This window comes from Perca fluviatilis, chromosome 15 (genome assembly GCF_010015445.1).
Source record: "Perca fluviatilis chromosome 15, GENO_Pfluv_1.0, whole genome shotgun sequence".
Taxonomy (NCBI): domain Eukaryota; kingdom Metazoa; phylum Chordata; class Actinopteri; order Perciformes; family Percidae; genus Perca; species Perca fluviatilis.
Genome location: NC_053126.1, coordinates 2,103,249 through 2,119,559, shown reverse-complemented (window position 1 = coordinate 2,119,559; position 16,311 = coordinate 2,103,249). Strand labels below are relative to the sequence as shown.

At 42.4% G+C, this 16,311-nt stretch overlaps 1 protein-coding gene across 1 annotated transcript in view; it reads right to left on the bottom strand.

The window, feature by feature from the left end:
- Nucleotides 1-436: 436 nt before the first annotated feature.
- The window catches only part of LOC120575157 (glutaryl-CoA dehydrogenase, mitochondrial-like), a 27,647-nt gene continuing 11,772 nt past the window's right edge, over nt 437-16,311 (bottom strand). Inside the window, exons 5-12 of the mRNA XM_039825806.1 lie at nt 15,785-15,847; nt 12,556-12,726; nt 10,502-10,631; nt 8,956-9,172; nt 7,532-7,635; nt 5,503-5,628; nt 3,835-3,995; nt 437-908 (exon numbers count right to left, since the gene is read on the bottom strand). Coding sequence (XP_039681740.1) covers nt 835-908; nt 3,835-3,995; nt 5,503-5,628; nt 7,532-7,635; nt 8,956-9,172; nt 10,502-10,631; nt 12,556-12,726; nt 15,785-15,847 — 1,046 coding nt within the window. The 3' untranslated portion in view covers nt 437-834. The remainder of the gene's footprint in view (nt 909-3,834; nt 3,996-5,502; nt 5,629-7,531; nt 7,636-8,955; nt 9,173-10,501; nt 10,632-12,555; nt 12,727-15,784; nt 15,848-16,311) is intronic.

The window sequence follows — 16,311 nt, the reverse complement described above, 5'->3', positions numbered from 1 at the left end:
TGGGCTTTTTGGGAAACTCTGATCCACATTTTTCACCATTTTCTAATACTTTAGAGACCGAAACAACTAATCCATTCATCCAGAAAATAATCCACACATTAATCGCGTTAGTTGCAGCCATGGATCTTAATATAATATATATTTGATATTAACATACGTGAAACAAATTGTATTTTGCTTCAAGTTTAAAAACAAATGACTGAGGAAGCTTGTTCACTGACTAAAAATGACTTCTTTTTCAGAGATGTGACCCAAAATCATAAAGAGTTTGTCATTCTTGTATCTCGATATGCTTTGATTTTGTGTAATATAATTATTTTCTGTGTGACCCTTCCTGTTTTCTTTTACATCACAATACAATCTTGTCATCTGTGTACTTTTACACCAATTACACAATGACAAGATTAATTGGAACAAATCAGAAACGACACAAAGCTTCACATGCAATCCCAAAACAAGTGTAGTGCATTTATGCTGTTTTATGTTTCATAATAACAGTATCAACAATGGATTTGACTTTTTCTATACAACTCTGAGAAGAAATTTCTGAGTAAGAGTATCAAAAATAGCCCTTTTTAAGTTGAAAAATCAACTTCTGAATTAATTACACTTTGCAAAAGTCACCAAGTTCAGACACTTGCTTCTTTCTCTCACAATAAAGCACTCGGATATATATATATATATATATATATATATGTGTTCTAGAAAGCTGATTGGTAACAAACAACGTCACTATACAGATGAGAATTTATTCTTCAAATCTTCAATCTTCAAACTGCAGCAGCGTTGACTCGTGACTCAGTATTTCTGAGAGCAGGTTTGTGTTGTTGGGGTCTATTTGTCCACAGTGAAGGCCTGCAGTCCTGTGATGGCTCGGCCCAGGATCAGAGCGTGGATATCGTGGGTACCTGCAGGACCACACAGCGTCAACAGGTGAGACACAGGTGGGATAGAATACCCTCTCTCCATTCATTTACCCCTCAAATCTGCCCTGTTATAACAGTTCATATCAGAAATATGGGTTTCTTTCAACCAAAATTCCCCCAAAATAAGTTAGATGTATGGATGGATTGTGCTTTTTTTTTAACTCAAAAAATTAGGTATAATGTCATTTAAATTTAGTTTATTGACCATGAATAAAAAAGCATTGAAAAGAGGGACAGAAATGTTTAAAAAAGTGGCCGGGTTGGTTCAGTGGGCAGAGCAGGCGCACATAGACTGATAGACTCGATGCAGAGGTCCAGGGGGAATGAGAGGGGGAAACACCAGAGCAGGGGGAATGAGAGGGGGAAACACCAGAGCAGGGGGAATGAGAGGGGGAAACAGCAGAGCAGGGGAATGAGAGGGGGAACACACCAGAGCAGAGGGAATGAGAAGGGGAACACCAGAGCAGAGGGAATGAAGGAGGGGGAACACCAGAGCAGGGGGAATGAGAAGGGAAACACCAGAGCAGGGGGAATGAGGGGGGAAACACCAGAGCAGAGGGAATGAGAAGGGGGAACACCAGAGCAGAGGGGAATGAGAGGGGGAAACACCAGAGCAGGGGGAATGAGAGGGGGAAACACAGAGCAGGGAAATGAGAGGGGAAACAGCAGAGCAGGGGGAATGAGAGGGGGGAACACCAGAGCAGAGGTAATGAGAGGGGGAACACCGGAACAGGGGGAATGAGAGGGGAAACACCAGAGCAGGGGGAATGAGGGGGGAACAGCACAGCAGGGGGGATGAGAGGGGAAACAGCAGAGCAGGGGAGATAGGGGAAACACAGAGCAGGGGAAAGGGGGAAACAGCAGAGCGGGGAATGGAGAGGGGAAACACCAGAGCAGGGGGAATGAAAGGGGGAACACCAGAGCAGAGGGAATGAGAGGGGGAACACCAGAGCAGGGGGATGAGAGGGGGAAACACCAGAGCAGAGGGAATGAGAGGGGGAACACCAGAGCAGGGGGATGAGAGGGGGGAACCACCAGGAGCGGGGGATGAGAGGGGGGAACACCAGAGCAGAGGGGAATGAGAGGGGGAACACCAGAGCAGGGGGAAGAGAGGGGAACACCAGAGCAGGGGGAATGAGAGGGGGAACACCAGAGCAGGGGGGAAATGAGAGGGGGAACACCAGAGCAGGGGGATGAGAGGGGAAACACCAGAGCAGGGGGAATGAGAGGGGGGAACACCAGAGCAGGGGAATGAGAGGGGGAACACCAGAGCAGGGGGAATGAGAGGGGGGAACACCAGAGCAGGGGGAATGAGAGGGGGGAACACCAGAGCAGGGGGAATGAGAGGGGGGAAACCTAGCAAAAGATATATATTTATTTATTTTTTAAGATGATTCTTTGGGCTTTTCCACCTTTAATGGACAGGACAGCTAGGAAAAAAAAAAAAAAAAAAAAAAAAAAAAAAAAAAAAAAAAAAAAAAAAAAAAAAAAAAAAAAAAAAAAAAAGGAAAAAAAAAAAAAAAAAAAAAAAAAAAAAAAAAAAAAGACATGCAGCAAATCAACACAGGTCGGAGTCGAACAGAGTGGACCTCTGCATCGAGGCATAAACCTCTAAACATATGTGCGCCTGCTCTACCCACTGAACCAACCCGGCCACATGATATTGGTTGTTAAACCAAAACGTAGCAATGTAAATGTAGCCTCAGTTTTAAACAGTTCCTCCTAGAGCCGGGCAATATATATCGATATTATATTGATATATCGTGATATGAGACTTGATATCGTCTTAGATTTTGGATATTGTAATATCGTCATATGGCATAAGTGTCTTTTCCTGGTTTTAAAGGCTGCATTACAGTAAAGTGATGTCATTTTCAGCACTTACAGTTGTAACTGTTATTTACCTTTACCCACTTAGTCATTATATCCACATTACTGATGATTATTTATCAAAAATCGTCAGTAGTGTCAACTAGGGCTGTGCTCGATTGAAGAAATTCTTAGTCGACTAACGCTCATTCAACTGTATCGACTCATCGATTAGTTGATTTAATCGACAGATCTGTAAATCTGAGTCTCTCCACAAAGAGTCACCACTTTAATTCTTGTGTTTACCAGAGATGAGCTCGTATGTTTCTTGGAAATAAGTCATTCAGCATGAAAACAGCATAAAACATGACTAATGGACTAAAGAGATCTAAGTTGACAAAATGACCGATTAGTCGATTAATCGACTAAGGGCGAGCAGCCCTAAAGACAACTCATCAACGTACCGATCGACCCGTCAACAAAACCATTAATTCACGAAAGGAGTAGTTCAACATTTTGGGAAATACGCTTAAGGCTATAGGATATTAGGGGTGGGGGAAATAACCGATACAGCATAGTATCGCGATATTTTCCATGTCAATACTGTATCGATACACAGACGCCAAGTATGGATCTATTATTATTATTATTATTATTATTATTATTATTATTATTATTATATATGTGTTGGTCAGTTTGTCTGCTTGACAATCTGATTTTGCAGCAATATAATTGAAGTGAGATGAACAAACAGAGCAATGTATCTTTTTAGATAAAACAGATGTTTACAAAGTTTCCTTTTGGGGACATCATTTGAAATTGGGGAAAAATTTGAAGTTGGAAAAAAGGTAATAATTGCAATATATCGCAGAATACTGCAATATGTTTAAAATCGCAATAATATCGTATCGTATAATCTAAGTCGACTAAGACCAAAACGACCGATTAGTCGACTAATCCACTAAGAGGGAGCAGCCCTAGTGTCAATAGTCAACACTACGATATCGTTGCGGTATCGATATCGAGGTATTTGGTCAAACATATCGTGATATTTGATTTCCTCCATACCGCCCAGCCCTAGTTCCTCCCCCCCTCTCACCTTCGTACGTGTTGACGGCCTCCAGGTTCATGACGTGGCGAATGATGTGGTACTCGTCGGCGATGCCGTTTCCTCCCAGCATGTCTCTGGCCTGCCTGGCGATGTCCAGGGCTTTACCGCAGCTGTTCCTCTTCAGCATGGAGATCATGTCCGGGGCCGCTCTGGTGAGAAAAAAACATTTCTTTTGCGTTAGTTTGGCGAAGGGGGGTGTCGTCAACCGGTCCAGGTTTCTCCTGGCTCAGAACAGGCCTCTGCAGGGACACATATTAAAGGTCCCATGGCATGAACATGTCACTTTATGAGTTTTTTTTTTAACATTAATATGAGTTCCCCCAGCCTGCCTATGGCCCCCCAGTGGCTAGAAATGGTGATAGGTGTAAACCGAGCCCTGGGTATCCTGCTCTGCCTTTGAGAAAATGAAAGCTCAGATGGACCAATCAGGAATCTTCTCCTTATGGAGGTCATAAGGACCATCAACTGTCGCCGCCTGTTGCTGATTGGCTAGAGTGCTTTGTTGTATTTCGGTGCACAGCCTGTGCCCCCTAGTGTGTGTTTGACGTTTACGAGCCCTGTGTCGTCTCCAGAGACCGGGCTCTTTCACGGTGTGTTCAGGGACCAGGCAGCTAGCGGATCAATGAGAGATGACCATACCATTTGAGACAAAAATGAAATCGCGCTGAAACCACGCAGGAACTCAGAGTGCACCTTTAACTTTCAGAACTACCTAACCGACTTTCATTTCTATATTTGATTCAGACTGATCTCATGAAGTGGCGTATGTATGACACGCCAATTCATATGTCATTAGTGGTGTGTTATCAAGACACATACTCACTTTTTAGCGTGTTTATTAATCGCCGTTTGGGCTCCATTGACTTACAGTACAGGCCAAAAGTTTGGACACACCTTCTCATTCAATGTGTTTCTTTATTTTCATGACTATTTACATTGTAGATTCTCACTGAAGGCATCAAAACTATGAATGAACACATATGGAATTATGTACTTAACAAAAAAGTGTGAAATAACTGAAAACATGTCTTATATTTTAGATTCTTCAAAGTAGCCACCCTTTGCTTTTTTTGATAACTCTGCAAACCCTTGGTGTTCTCTCAATGAGCTTCATGAGGTAGTCACCTGAAATGGTTTTACCTTCACAGGTGTGCTTTGTCAGGGTTCATTAGTGGAATTATTTCCCTTATTAATAAAAAAAAGCAAAGGGTGGCTACTTTGAAGAATCTAAAATATAAGACATGTTTTCAGTTATTTCACAAAGTACATAATTCCATATGTGTTCATTCATAGTTTTGATGCCTTCAGTGAGAATCTAAAATGTAAATAGTCATGAAAATAAAAAGGAAACGCATTGAATGAGAAGGTGTGTCCAAACTTTTGGCCTGTACTGTACATTACCTTGAGATTGCGTATGAATTGACGCCATAGCGAGTAGTATGAAATTGCGAAAATCTGCCACGTATCGTGTATGTTTACGTCTGCTGTATACAGCGTAGACATAAATTACATGCGGATAGCTCAAAATGCGTACAGATAACACGCCACTTGGCTTTAGAAAGTTGGCGTGTATGTTTACGTCATGATGTCATGTTGATTTGATTACAGTGTCACACAGCTCTGTTTACACCAGTAGATCGTGAAGTTGTCTTTTACTTTTTGGCATCGATTAGTCTTCCCAGCTGCAGACAGGACTGTAGGCCGATGGTGATCTCAGTCAGCATGTCCGCCATCTTCTTCTGCATCAGCTGATTCCTTGCCAGCGGCACGCCAAACTGGATTCTGGTACAGAAAATAAAAACATTATACGTTATACTCTTGTTTAAAATGAGTAGAAAGCAACATGCACGCCACTTGCTCTGTCTGCTTTGTGCTGCAGGGAATACATTCCCCCAAATGATCCATTTCCAAAGAAAAAAGAAAAGTCCTGCACACAACTTGTCAACTCTGCATTGGTTTATTTGGTCGGTCCTTGTGACAAAACGTTTAATTTGGTCTAGGGGATGCACCGAATCCAGATTTTTGGGGTTCGGCCGAACCCCCTGGTTGAGACTGTGCTGCCTCCTCCTCCCATCCTCAGTCCATGAACCCAGTGAACACATGAATGAAGTAAACAGGGACTGTCCTTCCTTTGCCGTACCTGAAGTTGCTGCATTCTGGCTGCTGTCTGGAGATTCCTTCGTGCACAACTCGTATTCTTTCAGATGTTCGTACCAGATGTTGTAACAGCGCGGCCATGTTGTGTATAGTTTAGGGTCCTCGCCACCACCAGACCAATCAGCATTGAACAGATTGAACATGTAGCTGGACTTGAATGGCCTTCTTTTGACTGAAAGTACTGCCGAACAACAACTTTTTCTGCTCACCAGTTCCATGTCCACTTCCTCACAGCCTGCTGCATTGAACGCTCCACCTACGTAAACACCTTCCTGTAATCAACGGCGCCGTTACTACGGCGACCAGCGTAGCGCGCCGAGTGCAAGCGTAGGGTTCGGGAAACCCAACCCCGTCAAAAAGCCCAAAATTCAGCCCAATCAGAAGCCCAATCCTGGATTCAGTGCACCCCTGATTTGAGTTACTGCCATTTGAAATAGTCACAATTTCAAAACCACTAACATTTTCCGTCATACTGTTTTTTTGAGTCTTTGATAACAGAAAGTGCACTTTATTAATCCCTCTCCCTGCCACGGTGCAGTGTGTTTCAAAATAAAATACCTATAATATAATATAATACATATTAAAGCGCCCATATTATGCTCATTTTCAGGTTCAGAACTGTATTTTAAGGTTTTACCAGAATAGGTTTACATGGTTTAATTTTCAAAAAACACCATATTGTTGTTGTACTGCACAGCTCTCTCTCACTGCTGCAGATCCTCTTTTCACCTGGTTTCTGTTTTAGCTACAGAGTGAGACCTCTTTTCATCTTCTTCTTCTGTACTATCTTTGATTGCACTCGCACATGCGCAGTAGCTCAGATGTAGAGCATGTCAGCTAGCTAACTCTAGAGACAGTAAAAGAAAGCCTGTTTCTCCAACTTTGGTCAGTTACAAGGCAGAATTAGCTGGGAGACTTCTAAATGAGGGCGCACATGTTAGTAGTTCTTTTGGTAGATTATGGTGAACTTGTGTGTGTTGTAGCAGTGCTTTGCTATTGAGAACGACGTAGCATTAGCCGGCTAACGCTAACGCTACGAGCTAACGGTTGTGGTTAGCCAGCTCATTTCGGACTGTGACGTCACAGTCCGAGGCCGATTTTGACCAGCTCACCAGGAGACTGAAGGCAGGACACATTCAGAAACCGTATCTCACTCAAAACACCATGGATGGGTTTTTTTCAAAGTTTGTATGTGTGTGGAAACACCAGAGACACAAAAGAACACCCCAAATCACCAGAAAAAGTGTTTTTTTCATAATATGGGCACTTTAAAGCTGTAACTGCAATACCGCAATACCTTGAAACCGTGATATTTTTGCTGAAGGTTATCATACGGGCAGAATCTTAAACCGGCCCAGACCTAATGCAGAGGTGACAAGTGTGTGCGTGAATTGACAATTTTACTTTTTAAATCATACTCATGTTTATCAATAAAATAACTGTCCAAACCGAACAAAAAATGTGTGCATTTTGTTGTTATTTTGAGAGCATAATCTATAACTTCACACAGACAATTTGGACATCTGACCTGTCGAGTGTGTACTGTCGAGCTGCATGGAAACAGAACTCGGCAGCACCGAGAGCGCCCCAGGCGATACCGTAACGAGCGTTGTTCAGGCAGCCAAAAGGACCCTGGAACCAGCAGAAGGGGTGTGATGAGATGAGCAGTGTGTAGCGTGGAATTTTTAAAATAGTGCTGCCAGTTAAACGCAAACCTATTTTAACGCTGTCAATTTTTTAATCGCGAGATTAACAGACTTTTTGGCCGAGCAAACTTTGTAGTTTTTTTCACATGCTGTTGCAACAACTAGTAACGTTAAAAACTACAACACCACACCGGATCTAGCTAGACCAGAAACACAACTACAGGCCACACACACTGGTTTGGGCTGGCGAGCCAGACAAAGAGTAGCAGGCTAACGGTACGTTTTGAGTGGATGGCGAGCGCAAGATGCCGAAATGGACCCCAATAAGATTCTGAATGGAAAGTTTAGGTTAGTTTTGTTGTGAACTGAGCTATCATTGCAGCACTTCAAGTCTGAAATACCACTTGATGGCCCAGCACACAGCTGATGGCCGAGCACACAGCTGATGGCCGAGCACACAGCTGATGGTCGAGCACACAGCTGATGACCGAGCACACAGCTGATGGCCAAGCACACAGCTGATGGCCAACCACACAGCTGATGACCAAACACACAGCTGATGACCGAGCACACAGCTGATGACCAACCACACAGCTGATGACCGAGCACACAGCTGATGACCGAGCACACAGCTGATGGCCAACCACACAGCTGATATTTAGCACACAGCTGATGACCGAGCACACAGCTGATGACCGAGCACACAGCTGATGGCCCAGCACACAGCTGATGACCGAGCACACAGCTGATGACCGAGCACACAGCTGATGACCGAGCACACAGCTGATGACCGAGCACACAGCTGATGGCCGAGCACACAGCTGATGGTCGAGCACACAGCTGATGACCGAGCACACAGCTGATGGTCGAGCACACAGCTGATGGCCCAGCACACAGCTGATGACCGAGCACACAGCTGATGGCCGAGCACACAGCTGATGGTCGAGCACACAGCTGATGACCGAGCACACAGCTGATGGTCGAGCACACAGCTGATGGCCCAGCACACAGCTGATGACCGAGCACACAGCTGATGCCAATTCCCCCACACCTCCCCTCGTCAAAGCCAGGCGACAAAAGCACAAAGCAAGCCGATTCACTTTTCCATGTTGATAAGAGCATTAAAATAAGAAAAAAAAAAAATAATGGGACGAAAGATAAATCAAGGGACATTTAGAATAGATAAAAATGTGCGATTAATTGCGAGTTAACTACGACATTAATCGCGATTAAATATTTTAATCGTTTGACAGCACTAGTTTAAAACTCTATAAAGAAGAAAAGTTGCTAGTTTCCCTCCACTCACCCCGAGGCCGGAGACTTTAGGCAGCAGGTTCTCCTCGGGAACCTCCACCTCGTCCATGACGATCATGCCCGTGGCCGAGGCTCTCAGGGAGAACTTCCCCTCGATCTTCGGCGTCGAGAGGCCCTTCATGCCACGCTCCAAGATGAAGCCGCGGATCTTTCCGTCGTCACATTTGGCCCAGACTACAGCGATGTCTGCCACGGGGGAGTTGGTGATCCTGGGGGTGGAAGCAAAGGGGATGATAAGGTGAGTTTCACACAGTACTTTAACTGTGTTTAAGACCTCCACCATGTGGACAACTTATGTCATTTCTGCTCTTAATAATGTGTAAATTAATAGCCTGATTTATGATCCTACATGCCATTCTGTATGGCAGTGGTTCTCAAGCTTTTTTCAATAATGTTCCCCCTTTAAACAGTGTTTTTATACCATGTACCCCCCTAACCAGCGCGAATAATCTTTGGTAGAAAAGAAAAGTCTCTATAAAAAAGGAACAATACAGCGATGATGTCAGCGATAGATTTACTAAACAACAGCCTTGGACCCTGGAAAACGTTTAGATGCTGATGGAAGAATGAGACAAAAACTTGGAAAAAGACAGTAGAAAGTAAGGCAAGAATAGGTCGAAAATAGTAATAAAAACTTTGAAAAAAAACAGCAGAAAGAAGGAAGGGCGAAAAAAGTGACAAAAAATTCAAATAAGTGACAAAAACTTTCAAGACAAAAAAAGACAGTGGAAAAAAGTAATGAAGAAAGCCAAGAATAGGTCAAAAAAAACAACAAAAACTTCAAAAAAAGGTGACAAACTTCAAAAACAGCGACAAAAACTTTGACAAAAACTTTGACAAATGTGGCAAAAAATGTCACGTACCCCCTGCAGTCCTCCAAAGTACCCCTAGGGGTACACGTACCCCCATTTGAGAAACACTGTTATAGGGTGAGTTTCATACAGCACTTTAACTGTGTTTAAGAGCTCCACCATGTGGACAAATTATGTAATTTCTGCTCTCAATGTGTAAATTAATAGCCTGATTTATGATAATACATGCCATATTGTATGGCATATAAATGATATATAAAGTATCTCTCTCTCTCAGCACACAAATAAACATATACATATGTTTATATATACTGTATGTACGTGCTAGGGCTGCACAATATGAGGAAAATATGCCATATGCAATAACGTTGTTGAATATCACGATAACGATATTACTTGCGATAAATTAACAGATATTAGAGTGTACTCAGTTCTGCCTTTCTGTTGCTTTCAGTATTCTTTTAAAATACAACAAATTGCTTGTTGAATAAAACACCCAAAATCAATGAAAGTAGTGAACTGATTCTTCATTTTACTTGAGAAGAGCGTGTTAATTTTTGGAAATTTGGTTGAAAGAAAACCACATTTCTGAAATAGAATTTTTTTTGAAAATGGGTCAAATTAGACCCAAAGACAACAGGAGGATTAAAACCTGCAATGACACAATCGGTCTCCATTGTTCAAGAAACATATCTCGTAATTATTATTTCATTGTCCACTACTCACCAGGTCTTTGAGCCAGTGAGAGTGTAGGTGCGACTGGATGGGTTGTACTTGGCTCTGGTTTCCATGCTGCCTGGGTCGCTGCCGTGGTTCGGCTCGGTCAAGCCGAAGCAGCCCAGAGTCTCTCCGCGAGCTGGGAGCGACAGTAAACCAAGTGCTCAGTCACTCATCACTGGGGGTTTTTATGATTAATGCATTAAAGTGCTCATATTATGCTAATTTTCAGGTTCATAATTGCATTTAGAGGTTGTACCAGAATAGGTTTTACATATTTTTGTTGTACTGCACATTGCTGAAGCTCCTCTTTTCACCCTGTGTTCAGGTCTCTGTTTTAGCTACAGAGTGAGACCTCTCACTGCTGTTCCATCTTTGTTGTGGAAGTAGTCCTTACGTGCAGTAGCTAGGTAAGGACTACTAGCCAGTCAGAAGCAGAGTATGAGGGCGTGCCCTGACAGTACCTAGGTAAGGACTACTAGCCAGTCAGAAGCAGAGTATGAGGGCGTGCCCTGACAGTACCTAGGTAAGGACTACTAGCCAGTCAGAAGCAGAGTATGAGGGCGTGCTACGCTAGCAGCTAGGCGAGCATTATAACGTGTGTTCCAAAGTGACCCACGTTAGTCTCTGAAGTAAAGGCTGGACTACAATAGAGCTGTTTGGAGCAGTTGGTGAACAGTGGTTTCTGTTGGAGATGGTAAGTCCCTTTGGGGGGGGGACTTTGGGCTTTTTCACTTTGTAAACCTATAACATGCACAAAAATATAAAGCACAGGCCAAAAGTTTGGACACACCTTCTCATTCAATGTGTTTCTTTATTTTCATGACTATTTACATTGTAGATTCTCACTGAAGGCATCAAAACTATGAATGAACACATATGGAATTATGTACTTAACAAAAAAGTGTGAAATAACTGAAAACATGTCTTATATTTTAGATTCTTCAAAGTAGCCACCCTTTGCTTTTTTTGATAACTCTGCAAACCCTTGGTGTTCTCTCAATGAGCTTCATGAGGTAGTCACCTGAAATGGTTTTACCTTCACAGGTGTGCTTTGTCAGGGTTCATTAGTGGAAGTTTTTCCCTTATTAATAAAAAAGCAAAGGGTGGCTACTTTGAAGAATCTAAAATATAAGACATGTTTTCAGTTATTTCACACTTTTTTGTTAAGTACATAATTCCATATGTGTTCATTCATAGTTTTGATGCCTTCAGTGAGAATCTACAATGTAAATAGTCATGAAAATAAAAAGGAAACGCATTGAATAAGGTGTGTCCAAACTTTTGGCCTGTACTGTATATATACATATAACACAATAAAGGAAAGGGGGAAAAGCATAATATGAGCACTTTAATATCTGAATAACAGATTGGCACAAAACCATCACTGAAAACCATTTAAATGTACATATAGAGAGGGGCAGAGGACCACCATGGGACTTTACAAATAATTAGTCTATATCCACGACGTTCCAATTCTGGGATTGCTCCAGTGCCGCCTGAAATTCCACCAGATGTCCCTCATTTAGGCCGGATGTGCGTCCCCTTCCTCTGTCTCTGTGTTGGGGTTCTAACCTCCGGGGGATTTGTGAGGACTGTGGTTAACTGCTCCTCAGATCTCTGCAGGGTAAATCCAGACAGCTAGCTAGACTATCTGTCCAATCTGAGTTTCCTGTTGCACGAGTCAGACTAAAACTACTTTTGAACGTACACATGTTCCACCAAAACAAGTTCCTTCCTGAGACTATTTAGCAGAGGCACTGTGGCTCCGTCCAGAGCTTAGCCCCGCCCACGATGATTGTGATTGGTTTAAAGAAATGCCCATTAACCAGAGCATGTTTTTCTCCCATCCAGGAATGCTGTGTGGACTAGCCAGACCTTCCGCAGCGCTGTGGAGGAAGGTCTGGCAAAGCGAGACTACTCCCCGTTCACTGTGGTACATATTTTTCCCAAAATAAAGTCCCATGGTGGTCCACCGGAAGGGGAGGGACTCCGCCTCTCTATAGGTGACAGATGAACTGACTGACAAAACACTGTTGTTGGTGATTTCTCTTCCTTCTTACCCAGCTTGGGGAGGTACTTCTGTTTCTGCTCCTCGGTGCCGTAGGCGTTAATGGGGTGCATGACCAGGGATGACTGCACGCTCATGACTGAGCGATAGCCGCTGTCCACTCGCTCTACTTCTCTGGCGATCAAACCGTAGGCCACGTAGCTGGTGCCAGCGCAGCCATAACCTTCGTATCAAACACAGGAAGAGTAGTTATTTGTTGTTGTTGTTTTAACCTGTGAAGCACCTTGGTCAACCATGGTTGTTTTTAAGCGTGCTATATATAAATAAATTGATTGATTGATTGATTGATTGAGTTATTGGCAGTGATATAAAAAAAAAAAACATACGAGTCTAAAGCAGAAGTGTCTCCACAAGCAGAAAAAAAGAGGAGCTTAAAATGCAACTTGCGATGTGAGTTGGAAGAGGTCGCGATTCTGCCTTCTTACAGTGGTAATGTATGTTACCTAGGCCTGCAGGTAATATATGTTACCTAGACCTGCAGGTAATGCATGTTACCTAGACCTGCAGGTAATATATGTTACCTAGACCTGCAGGTAATGCATGTTACCTAGACCTGCAGGTAATATATGTTACCTAGACCTGCAGGTAATGCATGTTACCTAGACCTGCAGGTAATGCATGTTACCTAGACCTGCAGGTAATGCATGTTACCTAGACCTGCAGGTAATGCATGTTACCTAGACCTGCTGGTAATGCATGTTACCTAGACCTGCTGGTAATGCATGTTACCTAGGCCTGCTGGTAATGCATGTTACCTAGACCTGCGGGTAATACATGTTACCTATAGGCCTGCAGGTAATACATGTTACCTAGACCTGCAGGTAATGCATGTTACCTAGACCTGCAGGTAATGCATGTTACCTATAGGCCTGCAGGTAATATATGTTACCTAGACCTGTAGGTAATACATGTTACCTAGACCTGCAGGTAATGCATGTTACCTAGACCTGCTGGTAATACATGTTACCTATAGGCCTGCAGGTAATATATGTTACCTAGACCTGCAGGTAATGCATGTTACCTAGACCTGCAGGTAATGCATGTTACCTAGACCTGCTGGTAATGCATGTTACCTAGACCTGCGGGTAATACATGTTACCTATAGGCCTGCAGGTAATACATGTTACCTAGACCTGCAGGTAATGCATGTTACCTAGACCTGCTGGTAATACATGTTACCTATAGGCCTGCTGGTAATATATGTTACCTAGACCTGCAGGTAATGCATGTTACCTAGACCTGCAGGTAATACATGTTACCTAGACCTGCAGGTAATACATGTTACCTAGACCTGCAGGTAATACATGTTACCTAGACCTGCTGGTAATACATGTTACCTAGACCTGCGGGGAATATATGTTACCTAGACCTGCAGGTAATACATGTTACCTAGACCTGCAGGTAATACATGTTACCTAGACCTGCAGGTAATACATGTTTACCTAGACCTGGGTAACACATGTTACCTAGACCTGCAGGTAATACATGTTTGCCACCTACCACTGCGGGTAATACATGTTACCTATAGGCCTGCAGGTAATACATGTTACCTAGACCTGCAGGTAATACATGTTACCTAGACCTGCAGGTAATATATGTTACCTAGACCTGCAGGTAATGCATGTTACCTAGACCTGCAGGTAATGCATGTTACCTAGACCTGCAGGTAATACATGTTACCTAGACCTGCAGGTAATACATGTTACCTAGACCTGCGGGTAATACATGTTACCTAGGCCTGCAGGTAATGCATGCTACCTAGGCCTGCAGGTAATGCATGCTACCTAGGCCTGCAGGTAATGCATGTTACCTAGGCCTGCAGGTAATGCATGCTACCTAGACCTGCAGGTAATACATGTTACCTAGACCTGCAGGTAATGCATGCTACCTAGACCTGCAGGTAATGCATGTTACCTATAGGCCTGCAGGTAATGCATGCTACCTAGACCTGTAGGTAATACATGTTACCTAGACCTGCAGGTAATGCATGCTACCTAGACCTGCAGGTAATACATGTTACCTATAGGCCTGCAGGTAATGCATGCTACCTAGACCTGTAGGTAATACATGTTACCTATAGACCTGCAGGTAATACATGTTACCTAGACCTGTAGGTAATACATGTTACCTATAGACCTGCAGGTAATGCATGCTACCTATAGGCCTGCAGGTAATACATGTTACCTAGGCCTGCAGGTAATACATGTTACCTATAGGCCTGCAGGTAATGCATGCTACCTAGACCTGCAGGTAATACATGTTACCTAGACCTGTAGGTAATACATGTTACCTAGACCTGTAAAAAACTAAAAAAAATAAATTCCAAATATACAGATAATAAAATGGTAATATGAAAAAAAGTATTTTCGTGGGCTTGGGATGGGATGGGAGCGACAATTGATTCCTGTGTCACCCTCTACTCGAAACACAGACGTGGGGGGGTCATTTCTAAATCTTCTAAATGATGTATTATGAGGTAATACTAGTCCCGTGTGAATAGGGTATAGGGCAGCGAGTCTTAAATGCATCATGCGTCGACATTTGATTTTTTTATTCCAGGTCAGAGGTCCAGAACTATTGGCAATAACAAATTAACATTTAACCACCTCACCTTTAACTTTTAAGCTACATATATTCAAGTTAAGTACTTGATTTTCCTGCTCAACTTTTCTACCAATTTGGGTACCATTAAGTTAAATTTGGTAGCGGTACCCAACGCTACTTTATTTCAGTTTTTCTTTCCATTTTCTTTGTGTATATTCAACATCACTAAAAATGTATCGATCATTAGAAAAATTATTTAAAACTATACTGAATAAAATTATAAACCAGTCCCAACCAATCACTTTTTTTCTCTTTTTCATAAAAAAGGCATTTTTTGCAAGTTCCCGCAATTTCATCGCATAAAACTGCATAAATATTCTGCATTTTCCATCGCATTTTTTAAGAAAACGTGCCGCATAATCAAGGATTTTTTCTCGCAACAATCACAAAAAAACTCAGCATTTTTCTGGAAGGAATGAATAAATGCGACACTTTTGTTTTTGGCCCCATTTTTTATGAGCTGAACTCAAAGATCTAAGACATTTTCTATGTACACAAAAGGCTTATTTCTCTCAACCCTACCCCTAACCCTGACAACAGATACTAACGGGTATATACATATGTGTTACTGCCTCTGCAACATACCTGTAGTGAACAGTGTTCCTGTTCAGACTCACCTTTAATGGTTGGGCCTAAGACCCCCATCTCTCCCATCTCTGACACTATTTCTCTGTGGAAGACTGAAAGAAAAAAAATTACACAACAAACTGTAACGTGAGGTGTCAGAGGAGTTACACTGCTTTATTTAAACTAAACAGCAAACTGACAAAGTGGTCATTTTGTTCTTGTGAATAATCTTAACACTTATAGACACCTAAACATGGACATTAATGCACGCAAAGTAGGGATGTAACACCGTGAATTGGTTAAAAATGGATATATACTGTATGTGTAACAATTACAACCGGTAGAGATAATGAATACAGATGCACCGATTTCAATTTTCTAGGCCGATTCCAATTTCCCATTGAGTTGGAACTGCTGATACCGATTTTAGCCGATTCAGATTTCATTTTTTCTAACCTCTTTACAGCACACACAAATATTTATTTTCTATCTTTTCTTTAATAGAACATTTTGCACAGAATATAGAACATTTAATTTTTTGGAACTGATAATCGATCGCTATAAAATAGAACTATAT